The 16,576-nt window shown below is 41.7% G+C and overlaps 1 protein-coding gene across 7 annotated transcripts in view; it reads right to left on the bottom strand.

The window, feature by feature from the left end:
• The window catches only part of PTPRG (protein tyrosine phosphatase receptor type G), a 621,815-nt gene that overhangs the window by 28,891 nt on the left and 576,348 nt on the right, over window positions 1–16,576 (bottom strand). For all 7 annotated transcript variants that reach the window (XM_084635116.1, XM_084635117.1, XM_084635121.1 and 4 more), the window contains one exon: window positions 12,159–12,250. In XM_084635116.1, the coding sequence (XP_084491242.1) occupies window positions 12,159–12,250 (92 nt within the window). The remainder of the gene's footprint in view (window positions 1–12,158; window positions 12,251–16,576) is intronic.

The raw sequence follows: 16,576 nt of genomic DNA, 5'->3' as shown, positions 1-16,576 counted from the left end.
CCACTCTTTTACATCCAGAAAAAAGATCCTAATGACAAAGTTAAGAGCTTAGCATCTTAGCATTAACATTGTTATTCCATTTCTTTCCACACTTTTTGAAAATAGTTCAATGCATGTTTGTATAAATACTTGTGGAAGAAACTATGTTTATAAAGATTTTTGTGGGCCCAAGAAATCCCTTCCCAAAACCCAATTCTCCCCAAGGTTATGGGGTGCCAAATTAATTTGTACTAGAGGCTTAAAAAACCACCGTATAGAACCTGCCTAGTAAAGGAAGTCATTAGCAGTGCACAGCTGCTACAAAGATAGGAGCTAAGTGACAGAGAAAATTATCAAGAGAAATGCTATACAAACAGCAGATGTAACAGAGTTCAGAATTATGCAGACATTTCACAAAGGGGTTGCATAGTAATTCTGATATTTTCCACAGCATTTCCATTTTAAAAGCGCAAAGTATTCTAAATCCAAGTACATTTTGTGGCTTTATATTCACAAGGCGCTCCCCAGTGAACAGTTGCCTTTCTTGCTTTTCCATAGGGAGGAACATACTACAGTCAAGGGGATGATCTCAGCAAAGACAAAGAAATCCGGCTGAATCATCAGCTGGTTTAAATGGACAGAATTTCATTTCTAGCAAGGAAAAGAATTTTTCATATGAATGTGTGCACTTTTTCTAATTCTGCCTTGCAGCGCCAGTATGCAGAAGACGGGAGGAGTATGCTCACTTCCAGTGCTCTGGTTATACAATAGGAAACATCAGTTCAGTCTAAACCACAGTTGGAAAACTGATGATCCTTTTTGTTGCATTTTAGACTTCTAGATCGTGTCATTCCTCTATGATTGTATGGCACTCATCATTTTTTTTAAATTCTTTATGTTCATTACGAACCTTTTAAAAACGGTTATTAGTGTCCCAACATTTACAGAAAACTCCTGCAGAATTTAATAGAGAAGAATCCAATAGTGTTCTACAGAGAGTACTCTAAAGAGCTGTCGAATTTAATAGAGAATTATATCCTTGCTAAGGAATTCTCCATGATGATTTAAATACTGCATTGTAAATGTATCACTTTCTATTAACTTCTATAGGATTTTTCCAGAAGGGAATGATTTATAAGGTTAATCACTTTAATTAACCTTTTTTATGTTTCCCTTAAAAGTACTGGAGGAGTTGGAATAATGCCACTATAGCCTCAGCTCCGGAAATGGGAAATTTCCAATCGTAATCTCCTTATGGTAGAGGGGGTTAACACTCACTGAGTGGCAAATACAGCTCTGGGGACTGAGTGGTATAAGTGATCAACCCTAAAAAGTGCCAGTGGCTAACTTGGCAGACAAGTGTTGAGGGTAGGGCAGCTTTTTGCCCCGAGAGGTGGAAATGGCGCTCAGATTATCTACCAATACATCCACCAATGTGATATATGCCATCATGTGCCAGCAATGCCCCTCTGCCATGGACATTGGCCAAACCAGACAGTCTCTACGTAAAAGAATAAAATGGACACAAATCAGACGTCAAGAGTTATAACATTCAAAAACCAGTCGGAGAACACTTCAATCTCTTTGGTCACTCGATTACAGACCTAAAAGTGGCAATTCTTCAACAAAAAAACTTCAAAAACAGACTCCAATGAGACACTGCTGAATTGGAATTAATTTGCAAACTGGATACAATTAACTTAGGCTTGAATAAAGACTGGGAGTGGATGGGTCATTACACAAAGCAAAACTATTTCCCCATGTTTATTCCCCTCCCCCCACACCGTTCCTCATACGTTCTTGTCAACTGCTGGAAATGGCCCACCTTGATTATCACTACAAAAGATCTCCGCCCCCCCCAGCTCTCCTGCTGGTAATAGCTCACCTTAAGTGATCACTCTGGTTACAATGTGTACGGTAACACCCATTGTTTCATGTTCTCTGTGTATATAAATCTCCCCACTCTATTTTCCACTGAATGCATCCGATGAAGTGAGCTGTAGCTCACGAAAGCTTATGCTCAAATAAATTGGTTAGTCTCTAAGGTGCCACAAGTACTCCTTTTCTTTTTGCGGATACAGACTAAGCCGGCTGCCACTCTGAAACCTCTCAGATTTGGGTGGATCAGGCTTGGAAGCTTTGGATGGCAGCTGATTGAGAAGGTAAACTCTGAATGAAAACCGCCATGGGGCCAGCAAAGTGGCCAGTACCAGTGGGCTACTTAGTTCCTAGGTTCTTCGTGTATTATGGATTCTTCATGCTCCAGTCATTTAAAACCTGCTACCACATCGGGGATAGCTGATGTGCCCTCTTGCAGGCAACAGCAACACATTAGGCAAGACCTGGAAATTGCAGCGTGGAATGTAGGTTCACTAACAGGTAGGTCAGGAGAGATGGCAATGACTGGAAGGAAAATCCATATACTATGTCTCCAGGAAATTAGGTGGTGTGGATGCAAAAGTAAAATCTTGAAAGGTGGATTTAACATTTTTTGGCCTGGAGGAAAAAGAAAATGAATGGAGTAGCTACTATTGTGACCCCAGAGATTGCTCAGGGTGTCATGAGGGTAGAAAGAAGAGACCGACTGACAGCACTATGGCTGATGACAGAGAGTAGGGTTATGTGTGATGTCAGCATATGCTGTGCAATGAGATCGACCGATGGAAGAGAAGAAGAGCATTAGCAATGAGCTAGCAGAGTTTGTGGTTATGAGTGACAGTATCATCTTGTTAGTGGTTGGGGGTGATATGAACTTGCTGTCCATGAAAGGGGTGGTGGGTAAATTTGGCTTTGATAAAAGAAATGCAGAAGGAGAGAAGTGGGTTGAGTGATGTTTGTTCTACGGATTTTCAGTGGTGAATACATGGTTTGAAAATAAGAGAATCCCACACGGTGACATTCTACAGCAGAAAAAGTAAAACCCAAGTAGACAATATTTTGATAAGAAGAGAAACACATGAAAAAGGTGAAAGCTATAAAGGTTACACTGAGTGAATATGTGCCAGAACAAGGTAAGGTATTAATAGCTAAAATCTGACGGCAATTTGAGATAACAGGAAAGAAGATGAAATTGAGGAAGAAATTGCATTGGTGGTTTTGTAAGAGGGAGAGGGGGAGAAAGGAAGAGTTCTGCCAAAAAGTAAAGGAAGGCTTTCATGCTTTGCCAACAACAGTGAAGTCATTAAGCCATTGGAAGTAACATGAGGCAGAGATGAGGCACTTTCAGAGAACAAGCTGGTGGTGGAAGTCACATCTATAAGAGAAGTTAAAAAGAATAAAGAATTATTCAAAGAGTTTGAGGCAGCAGGTCATGATAATGAGAATACAAAATTCATACAAACAGGCAAAAAAAGAGGCTAAGAAGGCAGTTGCCAAGGCAAGAGTGGATGCTTGGGAGGAATTATACAGAAAGCTGGAGAAGATGATAGCAGGAAATTGGTTTGGGGGTTGTTAAAAGAGAGAAACAATGAAATACAAGATTTGAAGAAATCTGTGTGTGAAGGACGGGAACTGTGTGGTGACTAACCCTAAAGAGGTGGTTGAAGTACAAAAAAAAAATTGCCAAAGGCTGCTAAATGAGAAGAAGGAGTTGCAAATGCAAGCACCACCAACAATTATGGAGAAACCTCAAAAGGTATCGATCGCAGTAGAGGAGGCAGAAGCAGCACCGAAGGAGATGAAGACCGGTCAAGATGATATGATCAAGGGAGTTGGACATACTGGAGCAAAGTGGCTTCACAGATGACTATGGGTTTGCTGGGATCAGGCAAGGATATCAGATGACAGGAGAATGGGATTGATAGTACCTCTTCGGAAGGGTAAGGGTAATGCAAATAATCCAAACACTTATCGGGGCATCACCTGTTAAGTCAGCGTCTCAAAGTCCTTGAGAAAGTTTTGGAGGCATGGTTGAGGTGCAAGGTGGAGGAAAATAAAGAAGAGGAGCAACATGGCTTTCGGCAGCAAAGGCGTAGTATAAACACAATATTTGCAATGAGACAGAAGTGTGAAAGAACGATAAATGGAGAATATTACTGCTATGTAGCTTTTATGGATCTTGAGAAAGCATATGAGTTGGTTCTGCAGGAGCTGATGTTTGGAATATTGAGATGGGTGGATGGGAGGGAGACTTGAAGAAGTGGAGATGATAGAGGAGCTGTATCGAGGGCCAAGAGCTAAGCTGGCCAAGAGCTAACAATACATGGAATTTCAGCGCGTTTTGAGGTGACTGTGGAACTGAGACAAGGCAGATGGTGAGTCCACTTCTCTTCACCCTAGTTATGGAGTTAATTAGTAGGAGAAACAAGCCTGCGGGGAGACAGAGAAAACTAATGTATACGGATGGTTTGGCCCTTTTGGCTGACAGGAAAGAGAAACTGATAAATATGGTATCAGAGTGGGCATCTCTGGCTGAAAATCATGGTTTGAAGGTAACACAGAAAGAAAACTGAAGTTATGCAAGTAGGAAAGGTGGCTGAAGAAGTACTCATTGAAGATTCAGGAGAGAAGCTGAATCAGAAAAGGAACTTGTGCACTTGGGAAGTACTCCTAGTGCCACCTGAGAAAGATCTGCAGAATTGAAAAGAAGAACCCGAATGGCAGGAGTTCTGTGGGACTGGCAGTTAAGTAACAAACAGAAAGGAAAAGCATATGCTGCGTGTGTTTGTCCCTGCCTGCTCTATGGTTTGGAAATGGCGGGTCTTACAGAGATGGAAGAAAAGAAGATACAGGTAAGTGTGGTGAATGGCAGGCAAGTGGAGGGTAGTCACAGTGCACACGGTAGAAATTAGAGAAAAGATTAACATGGGACTCTCAGTGATGGATGGGCTGGAGAGCACATATTTGAGGTGGACTGGAGATGCGATAAAAATGGGAGAAGAATGACCAGCAAAGAAAGCATTGGAAGAAGAGGACAGCAAGAAGGATGCGGAAGACCAAGTGTACGATGGAAAGACTGTGTCAAGAGATGTCTGAAGAGAAAAGAACTGGAACTCCAAAACCTACAAACCATGCCATGAACCAAAAGGAGTGGCGAAGAACTGTGAGTATCTCTGAGTTGGGAAGTGAAGTGACTATTTTCTTAACCACACTATGCTCCCAGATGGCTAACAAAAAGTTAGTAGAGAGGTGAGGTCATGCATAAGCTGGTGACAAACATGGCCATGGAACAAGAGGTCTGACACAGTGAGAGCTGATTATTTGAAGATGTCTTTTCTTAACACTTAAAACTTGAAGAGAATGTTACTGCCTTTGAACTAAACAAAATGGAGACTGAAGTCCTCTGCCTATCCAGGGTACAAATAACCCCTAGAGGCAAAACTCCCCGACACCACCTTCCTGCCAATATGCCACGACTTTTTTTTCTTATGGGATAGGTTAAAGGAGAGAGGGCAGTGTAGTCTCCAGGCCCTGTCTGCTGAGAGTGTGATTGGGGTTTTGTGATGTGGGCATCCTCCTCTAAGAACTGGACTGAGGACATCAGTTTGTCTCCCATAGGCCACCAAACAAAGACCCGATATTCCCAAGGAATAGCACTGGTGTCACTGAAAGACTACAAGAGCTCTGGTTCTTTCTCTACAATAGGAACTCTTCTTCTGGCACAAGTTTCCCTAAGCTGCCTCAGTCACACCAGCAGCATGGGACAGTCATTATTATTATTTTCATTACAGTAGCATTCATGTGTTTTCCAACATATAGCGAGACACAGTCCCTGCCTCAAAGAGCTGGCAGTCTCAGGAAACACGTGGCAAAGGGATAAAAAAATCAACTGTTTCTAAAAATATAATGATCATTTCTCTCTAAATGTCCCGCTTAGATGGCTAACTTCCTACAGGATTCACGGTAGAAATGGATCTTGAGGAAGTGTTTTAAGGAGGACAGTTGCCTTATGAACTAGTTCAGGGAGGGTGTTCCCTGCAGAAGGGGCAGTGTGGGAAAAAGTACAAAACCAGTTGTCTGAGAAGTACACAGATGAGATGAGGAGATCAGGGCTGACAGAGCCAGTGGAAGGGAAGACATGGTAAGAGATAGCATCAGAAATGTAGGTAGGAGCACAGTGATGAAAGGCCTTGAAGGAGAGAATAAGAAACCTAAAATGGGGTGGAAAATCCAGTGGAGAATCGAAAAGGAGTGTGACATTCTCAGAATGGCAGGCAGCATAGATGATCTTAGCAGCTACATTTCTCATGAGATGTTGTGGGTGTCGCAGAGGCCAGGGACAAAAGGTTGCAGTCGACGAGACAGGAGATGATGTAGGTAGATACAGTAGGACTCTAGTTACTTATCCTCTCAAAATGCCCATTCTGCAGGTTCTAATGCCTACATTATTCTGCTGCTCTATGTAAAACACCATTAATTTGGGGCCAAATAAATCCTGACATCCTTACTCTGTGTTTTCACTCAGGTAAACTCCACTATCAGTTTGACTGTGTAAGGAGTAAGAACTTCAGGTTTTAGCTGAAAGGATTCTTGTTGGCTTATTGTGATCAATGGGGTCTGGAGCATTTTTTAAAAATTCTCCTCCGTCTCTTTTTATTTAATTTAATTCAGTCTAGCTAATGTACTGGTGTCTTTGATGTTTAACGTCTCAGAACACACTAGTGTTTGAAGATCAATGGATAATTCTCTTGTTGTGTCCTTTTTAACTTATTGACAACTCAAGAACCCAAAGTATCTGGGTTCAATCAACCGTTACTTACTGTAAGAAATGTTATATTCAGTGCTATAATGGCTAGTTTAGCTTTTAATTATGTGGTCCACGCAAATAGTAATTGGGAATTAATATACCAAGGTTTAATGACTCATTTTCATTGCCTTTCCGAAACAAGTTACAGATTAGTTTTTTTAACCTCAAAGAATTTTCACAAAATTTAAGCGTAAAATCGAATCGCTACATATCTGGTAACGTGAACTAATGAGCGAAAAGTTTCACTGGAATGGCTGATTGTGAACCCAGTCTTTTGACTTGAATTCTGTGGGCATTACATGTCTCCCATTATTTCAGGTCAGTTGCCTTCCTATCATCAGGAGATTTTTAGGCATATGAACAACGATCGGGAGGCTACGTGAGTAGATTAAAGGAGCTTTATTTACAGGCATATATAAAAAAAGATCAGTAGTTATGTTTGAAAATTATTTTGGTATGTTGAGGATGAAAGCAACGAGTTCATTCATCACTAAGATCATTTTTATCATTGCCCCAAAATCATAGGACTCTTGTCTGCCAACTTTTTGTAATTCTTGCAGCGGGTCCTGCCTTATCCCGGCAAAGGCTAAGAGGACGTATTGATACTCACACAGTAGCTTGCAAGAATCTAGCAATAGGTATAGCATAGACTGTTTTAAGAATCTAGCACAGGTATAAATCCTTCAATAACATTAGACAGAGGGGTGGTTGGGGATAGTCTATACAGAAGCAGGGACAAAACAAACTACACAAGCTAATATAGAAGTGATAATAGGCAGTGAGACAACCATCCTCACATTCACTGTCTCGTTACATTTGCTTGTTGCATTTTCTCTTTCATTAGCGCATGAGCTCTTAGGAGCAGGTCAACCCGCCTGTTTGTACAGCGCTGAACACAATGGGGCCCTCATCTGGATCAAGGCGTTCAGGTGCTACCATAATATACACAATTAGTAAGAGAAAGTCCAGGATTTGGGCTACCCTTCTGTACTGTTTCCCTTGAATTTTGTTTGTGAATTTACAAAAACTGTTTCCTGGGGTTAAACATTCAAACTAGGTAACGAGAATATTGGATTTCAGGAAGAGTCTATGATGGAATATGGATTCTCCTCCATCAGGTAGCATCACAGTACCTGCATCTTTGGTCTTTCCAGTCTATCCCTAAGAAGATCAATACAATATGGAAATGCACAGACTGGGATATTAAAATGTTAATCCTTGACTGTAGCAGCTTTTGGCCAGGTCTACACTTAAAACTTTTGCTGGTATAGAAATATTAGTTAGGAGTGTGATTTTTTCTCTTTAATGACATTTTTATACTGGCAAAAGCCCTAGCGTCGATGCAAGTCTACCAGCAAAATCCTGTCTTTGGCTGTGTCTACGATAGGAGGGTGTGCCGATACAATTATCCTAGCATAGTTATCCTGGCAAACCTCTTCTAGTGTAGACTAGGCCTTAGGGCCAGATCCTCAAAGACAGTTAGGTGTCTAACTCCCATTGACATCAGGAAAAGTTTGGGAACACAGGGATTTCTCAATCTTCAACAGAGCTCTTCAGAAACATTATGGATCACCGTATAATAAAGATTCAGTGACACCCAAACTGCAACAGCTGCAAGGACAAAGTTAGCAGATCTGTGCCACATCTCAAAAGATATGGATTTATGCTGTTTTCTTATATTTCAGAGCTTTCTGAGAAGGTGTCACTAGAGCATAAAGATATTTTCAATTTATGTGGCGAGGGAGGTGGACAGGCTGCCTTCAGTTCAGCTGGCCTGCTCAGACTCCAAATTGGCAGTGAATCACCATCCCCATGTGTCTACCGGCAGCAGACAGGCCTGAGAAGTTTACATTTACCCAATCTAATCTTTCCAGCAGCAGGGCTGACCCACCCACTAAAGAACTGGAGGTGGCAAATAAAATTATCTATGAAATCCAAATAGTGTATTATGCTATAAAAATTCATAGCTGGCTCTTTGGAGACTTCCTGATCTAATATCCCTTTCTTAGAGCCAAAGGACACAGCTATGCTAACAAAACTCACTGTCTTACTCTAGTAATAGGCCCAACTGAGGATAGAAAGAGAAGGTCCCTTGTGGGAGAAGGAGCTTCACTCTAGGAGGAGGCAGAGAGCTATCTATTGCCTCATATATACAGGAGCTCTCAGGGCCAAATCCAGCAACACCCCAGAGAGTCTGATTGGGCTCCTTTTTCCCCCCACCCCCGAGTGGGCTGGAATGGCCTGCTGATTTACATACTTGCAGAAGCACCTCCCAAAATCCCTGGCAGCATACCACAGAGCATTGCTGCAAGGTACATGGGGTATGGGGCACCCAAATCCTACTCCAAAGATGCAGTGTAGACACAATGGACCAGATGCAATCTAGGACGTCTGTGCCATAGGGAAAAGGTGCTGGAGCGGTTTCTTAAGTAGCAATGCAACAAGGGCTTTGCATCCCATTGGATTTCACAGGAATTTTATTCATTTATATTCTTCAGAATTGGAGCAAGACCAGAAATCCTACTTTAGAAAGTTCAAGAGGAGGTTCAGAAAGCACCATGGACAACCATCCACTGTGGGCATCAGTTTAAAAGGCTGTTTTGTTGGTCAATCAGATTCTGGACTTTAATTTCTAGTTACTTCAAAAATAATAAATTTATTGTTCTCAAGGTTAACCTTAACCATTCTCTCTACGTAAGAAAGACTAGCTAACTAGACAATAAAGCGTCGACTTGCAGTATGATTCCCTGTTGGGAATATGGATGTACTTTGGATCTACCTTCCAGGGAAGCTTGTGAGTTCAAAGTCCTTTTCTTCTTTCACATAAAATGCTCCCCAAGCATATTCACAAAATATTTCAATGTAATTACAGCTCATTTTAAGAGAGAGGCAATTTTGAGTATTGGGACACTTTGCTTCCAAAGGAATGCTCCTCATATAAGGAAGCTCCCAATACAACTCAAGGCAAGCTCCCAAAAACACAGGAGAGGATTTATACCAAAAAGATTAATCAAACATAACACAACTTGTGCCTTCTACACAGGGCGGACCTCAAGTGTTCCCAGCATGCTCATTTCCCTCTTCAGTTTATTTCACAAAGACACAAAGGGGAAAAACTTCCTACTGCAGAATTTTTGAAGCTACTCCGGGACCTCCTCTCACACTCAAATGTCCCCATCCACGAAGAGGGCTGTCTCTCTTTGCAAAACTTACTCTTTTTCCTGTGCGGGGTACAACTATTTCAGAGTCCAGGCTCCTGTTTTCTCTTTTTCCAATTTCATTTTCCAGCAGAAGGTAAAGTTTTCAAAAACACCTAAGTGACTTAAGAACATGAGTCCCATGTTTAGACATGACTTAGACACTAAGGAGGCTGAATCACTCTGACTGTCAATGAGATATAGGCTCCTAAGACACAAAGCCACTTCTGAAAATGGGACTTAAGACTTCTAAGTCACTTAGGTGCTTCTGAAAATATTACCCTGTGTTCTTATCGAACCACCCCACCCTCCTTATCCTCTCACACCAGTGTAAATCACGAGCAATTCCACTGATGTCTAAGGAGAATCAGGTCCCTTCATGAGTCAACAAGAGACCTTATGCCACAAAAGGACCTTATGCCACAACTGCATCAACCCATTATCTTTTCAAGATGATCATTCCACCTCTCTTTCAGGAGAAGAGATTCCATTTTTACTTGTTCTTAAGGAAACCTGGGCCAAATTCTGTTCTCTCTTACATCAGTATAAATTTGGAGTAACTATACTGACTTTAAAGGAATTACTCCAGATATACACCAGGGCAGAGAGCAGGATTTGGCCTAGGGAGTAAGTACTCCACAAAGAAAATTAATTCCCTTCATAGGAGACTGTGAACTCCCAAGAAGAGAACTAATTGGCTCTCTCTCCTGACGAGCTACCGTGGGGCAGCAGTCACAGAGGGGAGTTCCAGTACGAAGGGAAGAAAAGGGCTAACACCGCAGTGTTTTCCTCTGCCGAAAACACAGGTGGAAGCTGTCCAACGTTTGTTAATAGCAATGACTGTGAGACAGCTGAAGCAAAGCCCATATTAAGTCAGATCAAGTTTACAGATGTGTAGCTGATTATTTTGAATAATTAAATGGTGTCAAACCCAGCTGTGATGAATAGCACTGGGGGCTCAATTCATAAATAATTGAGAAGACTGAGTCGCATTTGATCATTCTGATCAAATTCTACTCTCTGGAGGATAAATGTTTGTCCTGAATACCATCAACATTGTTAAATGCCTCAATATTCCTGCTCAGTCATCCAGCCAGCAGCCAATTGAACTAAATCACTTTAACACCTCACCCATTTGCCGTTCTCATGAATACAAAATGTCTATGACTTACACAATAGTTTCTGAGTATCAGACAATGCAGCCACTCACACAGACTGCAACCAAACAGAGGCAGTAAATGTTTTAAATGATCCCATAAAAGACAATTCCTGCATATAGCCTTGTCTTTATTGCATTCAGCGACGAGGCTTTAGATATGAGACCACCAATTTTGTTCCGTTGTTGTGTTTGTAACTACAGCTGTCTTTATGATCCATCCATAACAGTTTAAAATAGGCATATACTGATGAATATCACCCAGTGTGGTCCCACTGTGCCCTCCATGGAGGAAATGCCACAGCTGCATACCATTGACCAGATTTCTCAGCTGAAAATACCTCTTAAGGGCCAATATTTCCAACCTCAATTGTGAACTGATTGAAAGGAACTCCTGTTAACGCTAGCTACAGAATAACTGTTCTCACTCAGTAGTGCCTGGGACTACAACCCTTACTCGCACCCACTAGGGCTTACTCCTGTGAGTAGTTCCATGGGCATCACTGAGGCTACCTATGTTACTCAGCATGTGTAACAATTGCAGGTTCAATCCCTTATTGATCGCTAAGCTCCAAAACCTGTTTGTTACTAGGTGTAGAATACATAAGTGTCATGTATCTGGACTTCGAGAGAGAAAGGGCTGTATTCTAATTTCAGTTTCACTCTGATGGAGGTGTTCCGGATTTACACTGGTGTAACTCTAATCAGAATCTGGTCTAGATATTTTAAAATATTCGCATAATATAAATACTGTGGGCCAACCGGGAAGCCCTAACTCACTTTTCACTCTGACAAAAAGCCCAATGACTCCAGTGGGAGTTTTTGTGAGTAAGGAGTGAGTAGAAAACTGAATAAGGACTTTGGGATCTGGCCCAACATAAACAGGTAAGAACAGCAATTTCCGTGTCCCTGTTTAACGTTGCTTACTAAGGGGCAGATTCTACCACCCTAGCTCACCCGGAATCGTACCTTACTCTTCCTGGGCAATTCAAGAAGTAAGGTATTATTTAGTGTGAGCGATGGTAGCAAACCCTGGCCCATTGTGACTGGAATAAACTACAGCTTGTCCCTTACTGTGAGTACACAGAATGTTTAGTTATGCTAGGAAAAGGCTATTTCTTTAAAGGTTAATGAAACTTACCTCAAAGTCTTCTGAGAAGCCATGTTGGTTATTAGAATAGAGCTCACTGATATGTTTAACAAACTGTTTGACAGGAATGGCTTCCATATCATCTGTAGGAAGAGAAAGATATTCAGAGTTGCTAGGCCATGTTTTTTCTGTAAATATGCCTGATATGTTTCATATCTGAGACTGTGAGATCCATAACTCCATCTTCAACCTCAGGTCATAGAATATTTTACATGTGCTTTATTGGAGTTCTCGAGTGGCATGGTTTGTACTGTATATACTTACAAGAAATCCTAGCATATCTGTTACCGATATCTGGGTGCAACTGTTCACACAACATACTTAATCCTAGATATTACAAATATGAGTAGTGTTTTTGGCCTTGTAATGCATTTTTTCAGAGCTATCCTTTAGCCCAAAGTTACAGTACCATTTTGTCAATTATACTTTTGGGAGAATTTTAATTGGGGGTATTTTAAAAACAAAAGTAGCTGTGAGTTCTCAGATAAGGAGACCGTCGAACGCCGGAGCAGTTTTGTGGCCACACATTTTTTAAGAGTCACAGAATCGCCACACAAAAGACAAAGTATACGTTAAAAAATGGCCCTTGTACCACTGCTGACAGCTCCTGACTCAGCAGTGACACAGGTGTATTTCCCGGAGTGGAGGAATTTCTCCTTTTTAATTTACAGTACAGTAGTATCCCAGTGAATCTGTAATGAAATACTATACGAGCATCATTAACATTCACTTGGAGCAAAAGACCAGCTGAGGCAGTGTCATTTGAGTTTTCTCTTCACTCCAAACACTGTTCCTAACATGGCACAGTCACCCCACCGGACTGCTAACCACAGAACAATTTCTATTCAGTACGGCAATAAATCATGAACCCTTTGAATGATGAAGAAACCAAAGGTCTTGACTGATGCAATAAAAACCCCAGGACATTTCCTGAAAGAAGTTCCTCGGAAATCAAGACATCATCAAAAACCAGGACAGTCCTGGTAAGACTGGGCTGTAGGGGTACCCTCCACAGGCAGGGCTTGTCTTGAGGAACAATTAGCGCGCGGCAAACTGGCTGTAAATCTGCAGCACTTTGAGGCTACATCTACACTACAGCACGATGCAGCTGTGCGCTGTAATGCTTCCGGGGGGAGATACTCTGAGCCGACGGGAAAGAGCGCTCCCATTGGCTCAATGACTCCTGCCTCTGCGAGAGGGAGTAGCTACATTCCCACCAACACAGTGCAAGCTACACCGGCACTTAGTTCGGTGTAACTTACGTCACTCAGCGGTGCGGATTATTCACACCCCCGAGCGACGTAAATTATACCAAAGTAACCGGTAGCGCAGATAAGGTCTGAGTACCTGTGTGGAACCTGCTACCTTGAGCTAAAAGCTCTCTAATGTGCATTGACCTAATCCTATTTCAGAGTGGAGTAAGACTTTGTCTACACTACAGGTTACTTTGGTATAATTTACGTCGCTCAGGGGTGTGACTAATCCACACCGCTGAGTGATGTAAGTTACACTTACTTAAATGCTGGTGTAGACAGCTTCTCTTGCTGACATAGCTACCACCTCTCATGGAGGCAGGAGTTAGTAACGGGAGAGCTCCCTCCTGTCTCCACCACAAGGACAAGCTATGCCAATGCAGCTGTGACGTTGTAAGTGCCGTAGCATAGATGTAGCCTCAATCAAAGCACACTGGGAGTTTGTGCGTGTGGTAGCAGGGTCCACATGCACAAACAGTGTGTGACTCTACAGATTTACAGCCCAGCTGCTCTGTTCATGGAGACAAGCCCTCGTATTTCTGGGGTCTCAATGTTGGTACATTCACCACTTCAATTGGTAAAATCCCTGTGCTTTCAGGGCGTAATTAGTTAATGCTTGCAAATTGGCATTTTGAAAATGTAATGCAGAGCAACACAAGTGTGATTATTTTCAGCATGTGCAATAACGTATTGCCCGATGTTTGATTGCATCATTCAAGGCATTATTAGACATTTATGTATTTTATCTAATGTCCTTCTGAAGATTACATGTGGCTTATGTTCACTTCAGGTACCTGTGATGTGTTTTTTCTCCCATATGGTTTTTTGCTACAGCTGCAGTATTTTCTACATTCTCCTGCTTTTCAAAAATATCTGTGTTACGATGGAAAAAAATCCAAATATTGCTATCGGTATTCAGCAAAATTTTAAGATAAACAAAGAGACATGTAATATTTACTATATTCGGAGTGAAAGATCTCTGGCAAACTACTAAACCACGAAGCAATCACCTATGCTTTTTTTAGCACAGGGTACCAATATACAGTATGCGTAAATGAGGTTCTACTTTGGCAAGAATTTTATAGATCCAACCCTGAAAACCTGATTTTTCTCTGGTTGATGGCAGTTACTAATGACCGTGTCATTACTTCTCTGCCTCCATTTTCTCAAGTAAGGCTTTGGGGGAGCTTTTTGCATCCACTGACATTTTCAAATTTGAATCAGCCTGAGAGGAAAATATTCTCTTTCTTCTATTTTATTAACAGGGGCAATTGTTTAAAATGTATTTATAATCTGATCACCTCATCCTGGGAATTTCGAACATTGAGAACATTTGATAAGAGTACGATCATTTTAGCAAAAGGCCTTAGAATATTGCGAGCAATTTACAATATTTAAATACCAACAATGGTATATTATAATATTAGAATATAATAGTATTTCATTAAGATACATTTATGTTTCTACAGCCAAGACATTCAGGAATTCAGGGATCACAGGGACAGTAGTGCCAACAGTATGTAAAAAAATCTTCCCACTCCTGCAAAGTAAAGTACGTCCCGAGCTGCCGAGAAAACAGCCGGTGCTGTATTAAGGATTTCACATAATACAAAAATCACAGGGAAAATGCTGTTATTATTTATTTGTCCTGTACTAGAGCCCAGAGACTGAGCTGAGATCAGGGGCCCACTGCATCAGATCAGGGTGTCAAATTAAATTTTGCAGAAACTCCATTTTTAATTATGGTCGTTGCCCTGGCATACATTTAGGATGACAAACTCCCTTCCATCTTCTGAATTCCCACGGATTTCAATGAGCATTTGGTACCAAAGATCAAGGACAGAATATGGTCATTATGTGTTAACTAAGCTGTTAGCTATCATTATTGCTCAGTGACAAAGTATCCTCACCTTTAGAACCACAACTAATTCTGCTCTTTCTTTTTCTTCCTTCTCCATGCAGCTTTCTCTGACTCTTTCCTCCTTCCCTCTTGTTGTCTCTCTCCTCCTCTCTTCCCTCTGTATGTTCTCTACTATAGCAACTCCCAAGTCCCTCCATGGGCTTCACCCCCACCCAGTTTCCCATCCTATTTGATAAAACGATCAGCAATGAAATAGTTAATAATGCTGATGTGACGCAGATGAACATCACAATGAGAATAATGGGGGAGGGGGGAGTTCACACTTCCAGAGCTACTGTTTCCGCCTGCCTGCAGACTCAAGAAAACAGCACTGTAACCGTTGCACGTGCTTAGCATTTGAAAGCCTAACTTCTCCGCCATGAAGGTTAGAAACTTAATAAAATAAAACAAAGGGTTAGATTCTATAGAATCTGAATATGCCATGGAAGAGGGGGAGGGTTCATAAATACATGGAGTGGGCTGGATCTGGCATGGGCCAGGTGTTTAACACCTCTGTGCTAGGCACCGTACAGACGCATAGTAAGAGACTCAGACTTAAAGGCCAGAAGGGACCGTTATGATCATCTAGTCTGATCTCCTGCACATTGCAGGTCAAGAACCCCATCTACCCACAGAACAGACCCATAACCTCTGGCTGATTTCAGAGTAACAGCCGTGTTAGTCTGTATTCGCAAAAAGAAAAGGAGTACTTGTGGCACCTTAGAGACTAACCAATTTATTTGAGCATAAGTTTTCATGAGCTACAGCATCCAATGAAGTGAGCTGTAGCTCATGAAAGCTTATGCTCAAATAAATTGGTTAGTCTCTAAGGTGCCACAAGTACTCCTTTTCTTTTTGCGAACCTCTGGCTAAGTTACTGAAGTCCGCAAATCTTGATTTAAAGTCATCAAGTTACAGAGAATCCACCATTTACTCTAGCTCAGACCAGCAAGTGACCCATGCCCCATGCTGCAGAGGAAGGTGAAACTCCTCACAGGGTCTCTGCCAATCTGTCCCGGGGAAAATTCCTTCTCAACCCCAAATATGATGATCAGTTAGACCCTGAGCATGTGGGTGAGACCCAGCAGTCAGACATGTGGGAAAGAATTCTCTGTAGTAACTCAGAGCCCTCCTTGGCTGTTGGAGATATTTTCCAATGGCCATATGTCATTGCAGGAACCCTTGTCAACTATCCCGTCAATGAACTTATTGAGCTCTGTCTTGAAACAAACTATGTTTTTTGCCCCACTATTCCC

Source organism: Lepidochelys olivacea (genome assembly GCF_965140295.1).
Source record: "Lepidochelys olivacea isolate rLepOli2 genome assembly, chromosome: 7".
NCBI lineage: Eukaryota > Metazoa > Chordata > Testudines > Cheloniidae > Lepidochelys > Lepidochelys olivacea.
This window is presented reverse-complemented; position numbering and strand designations above follow the sequence as displayed.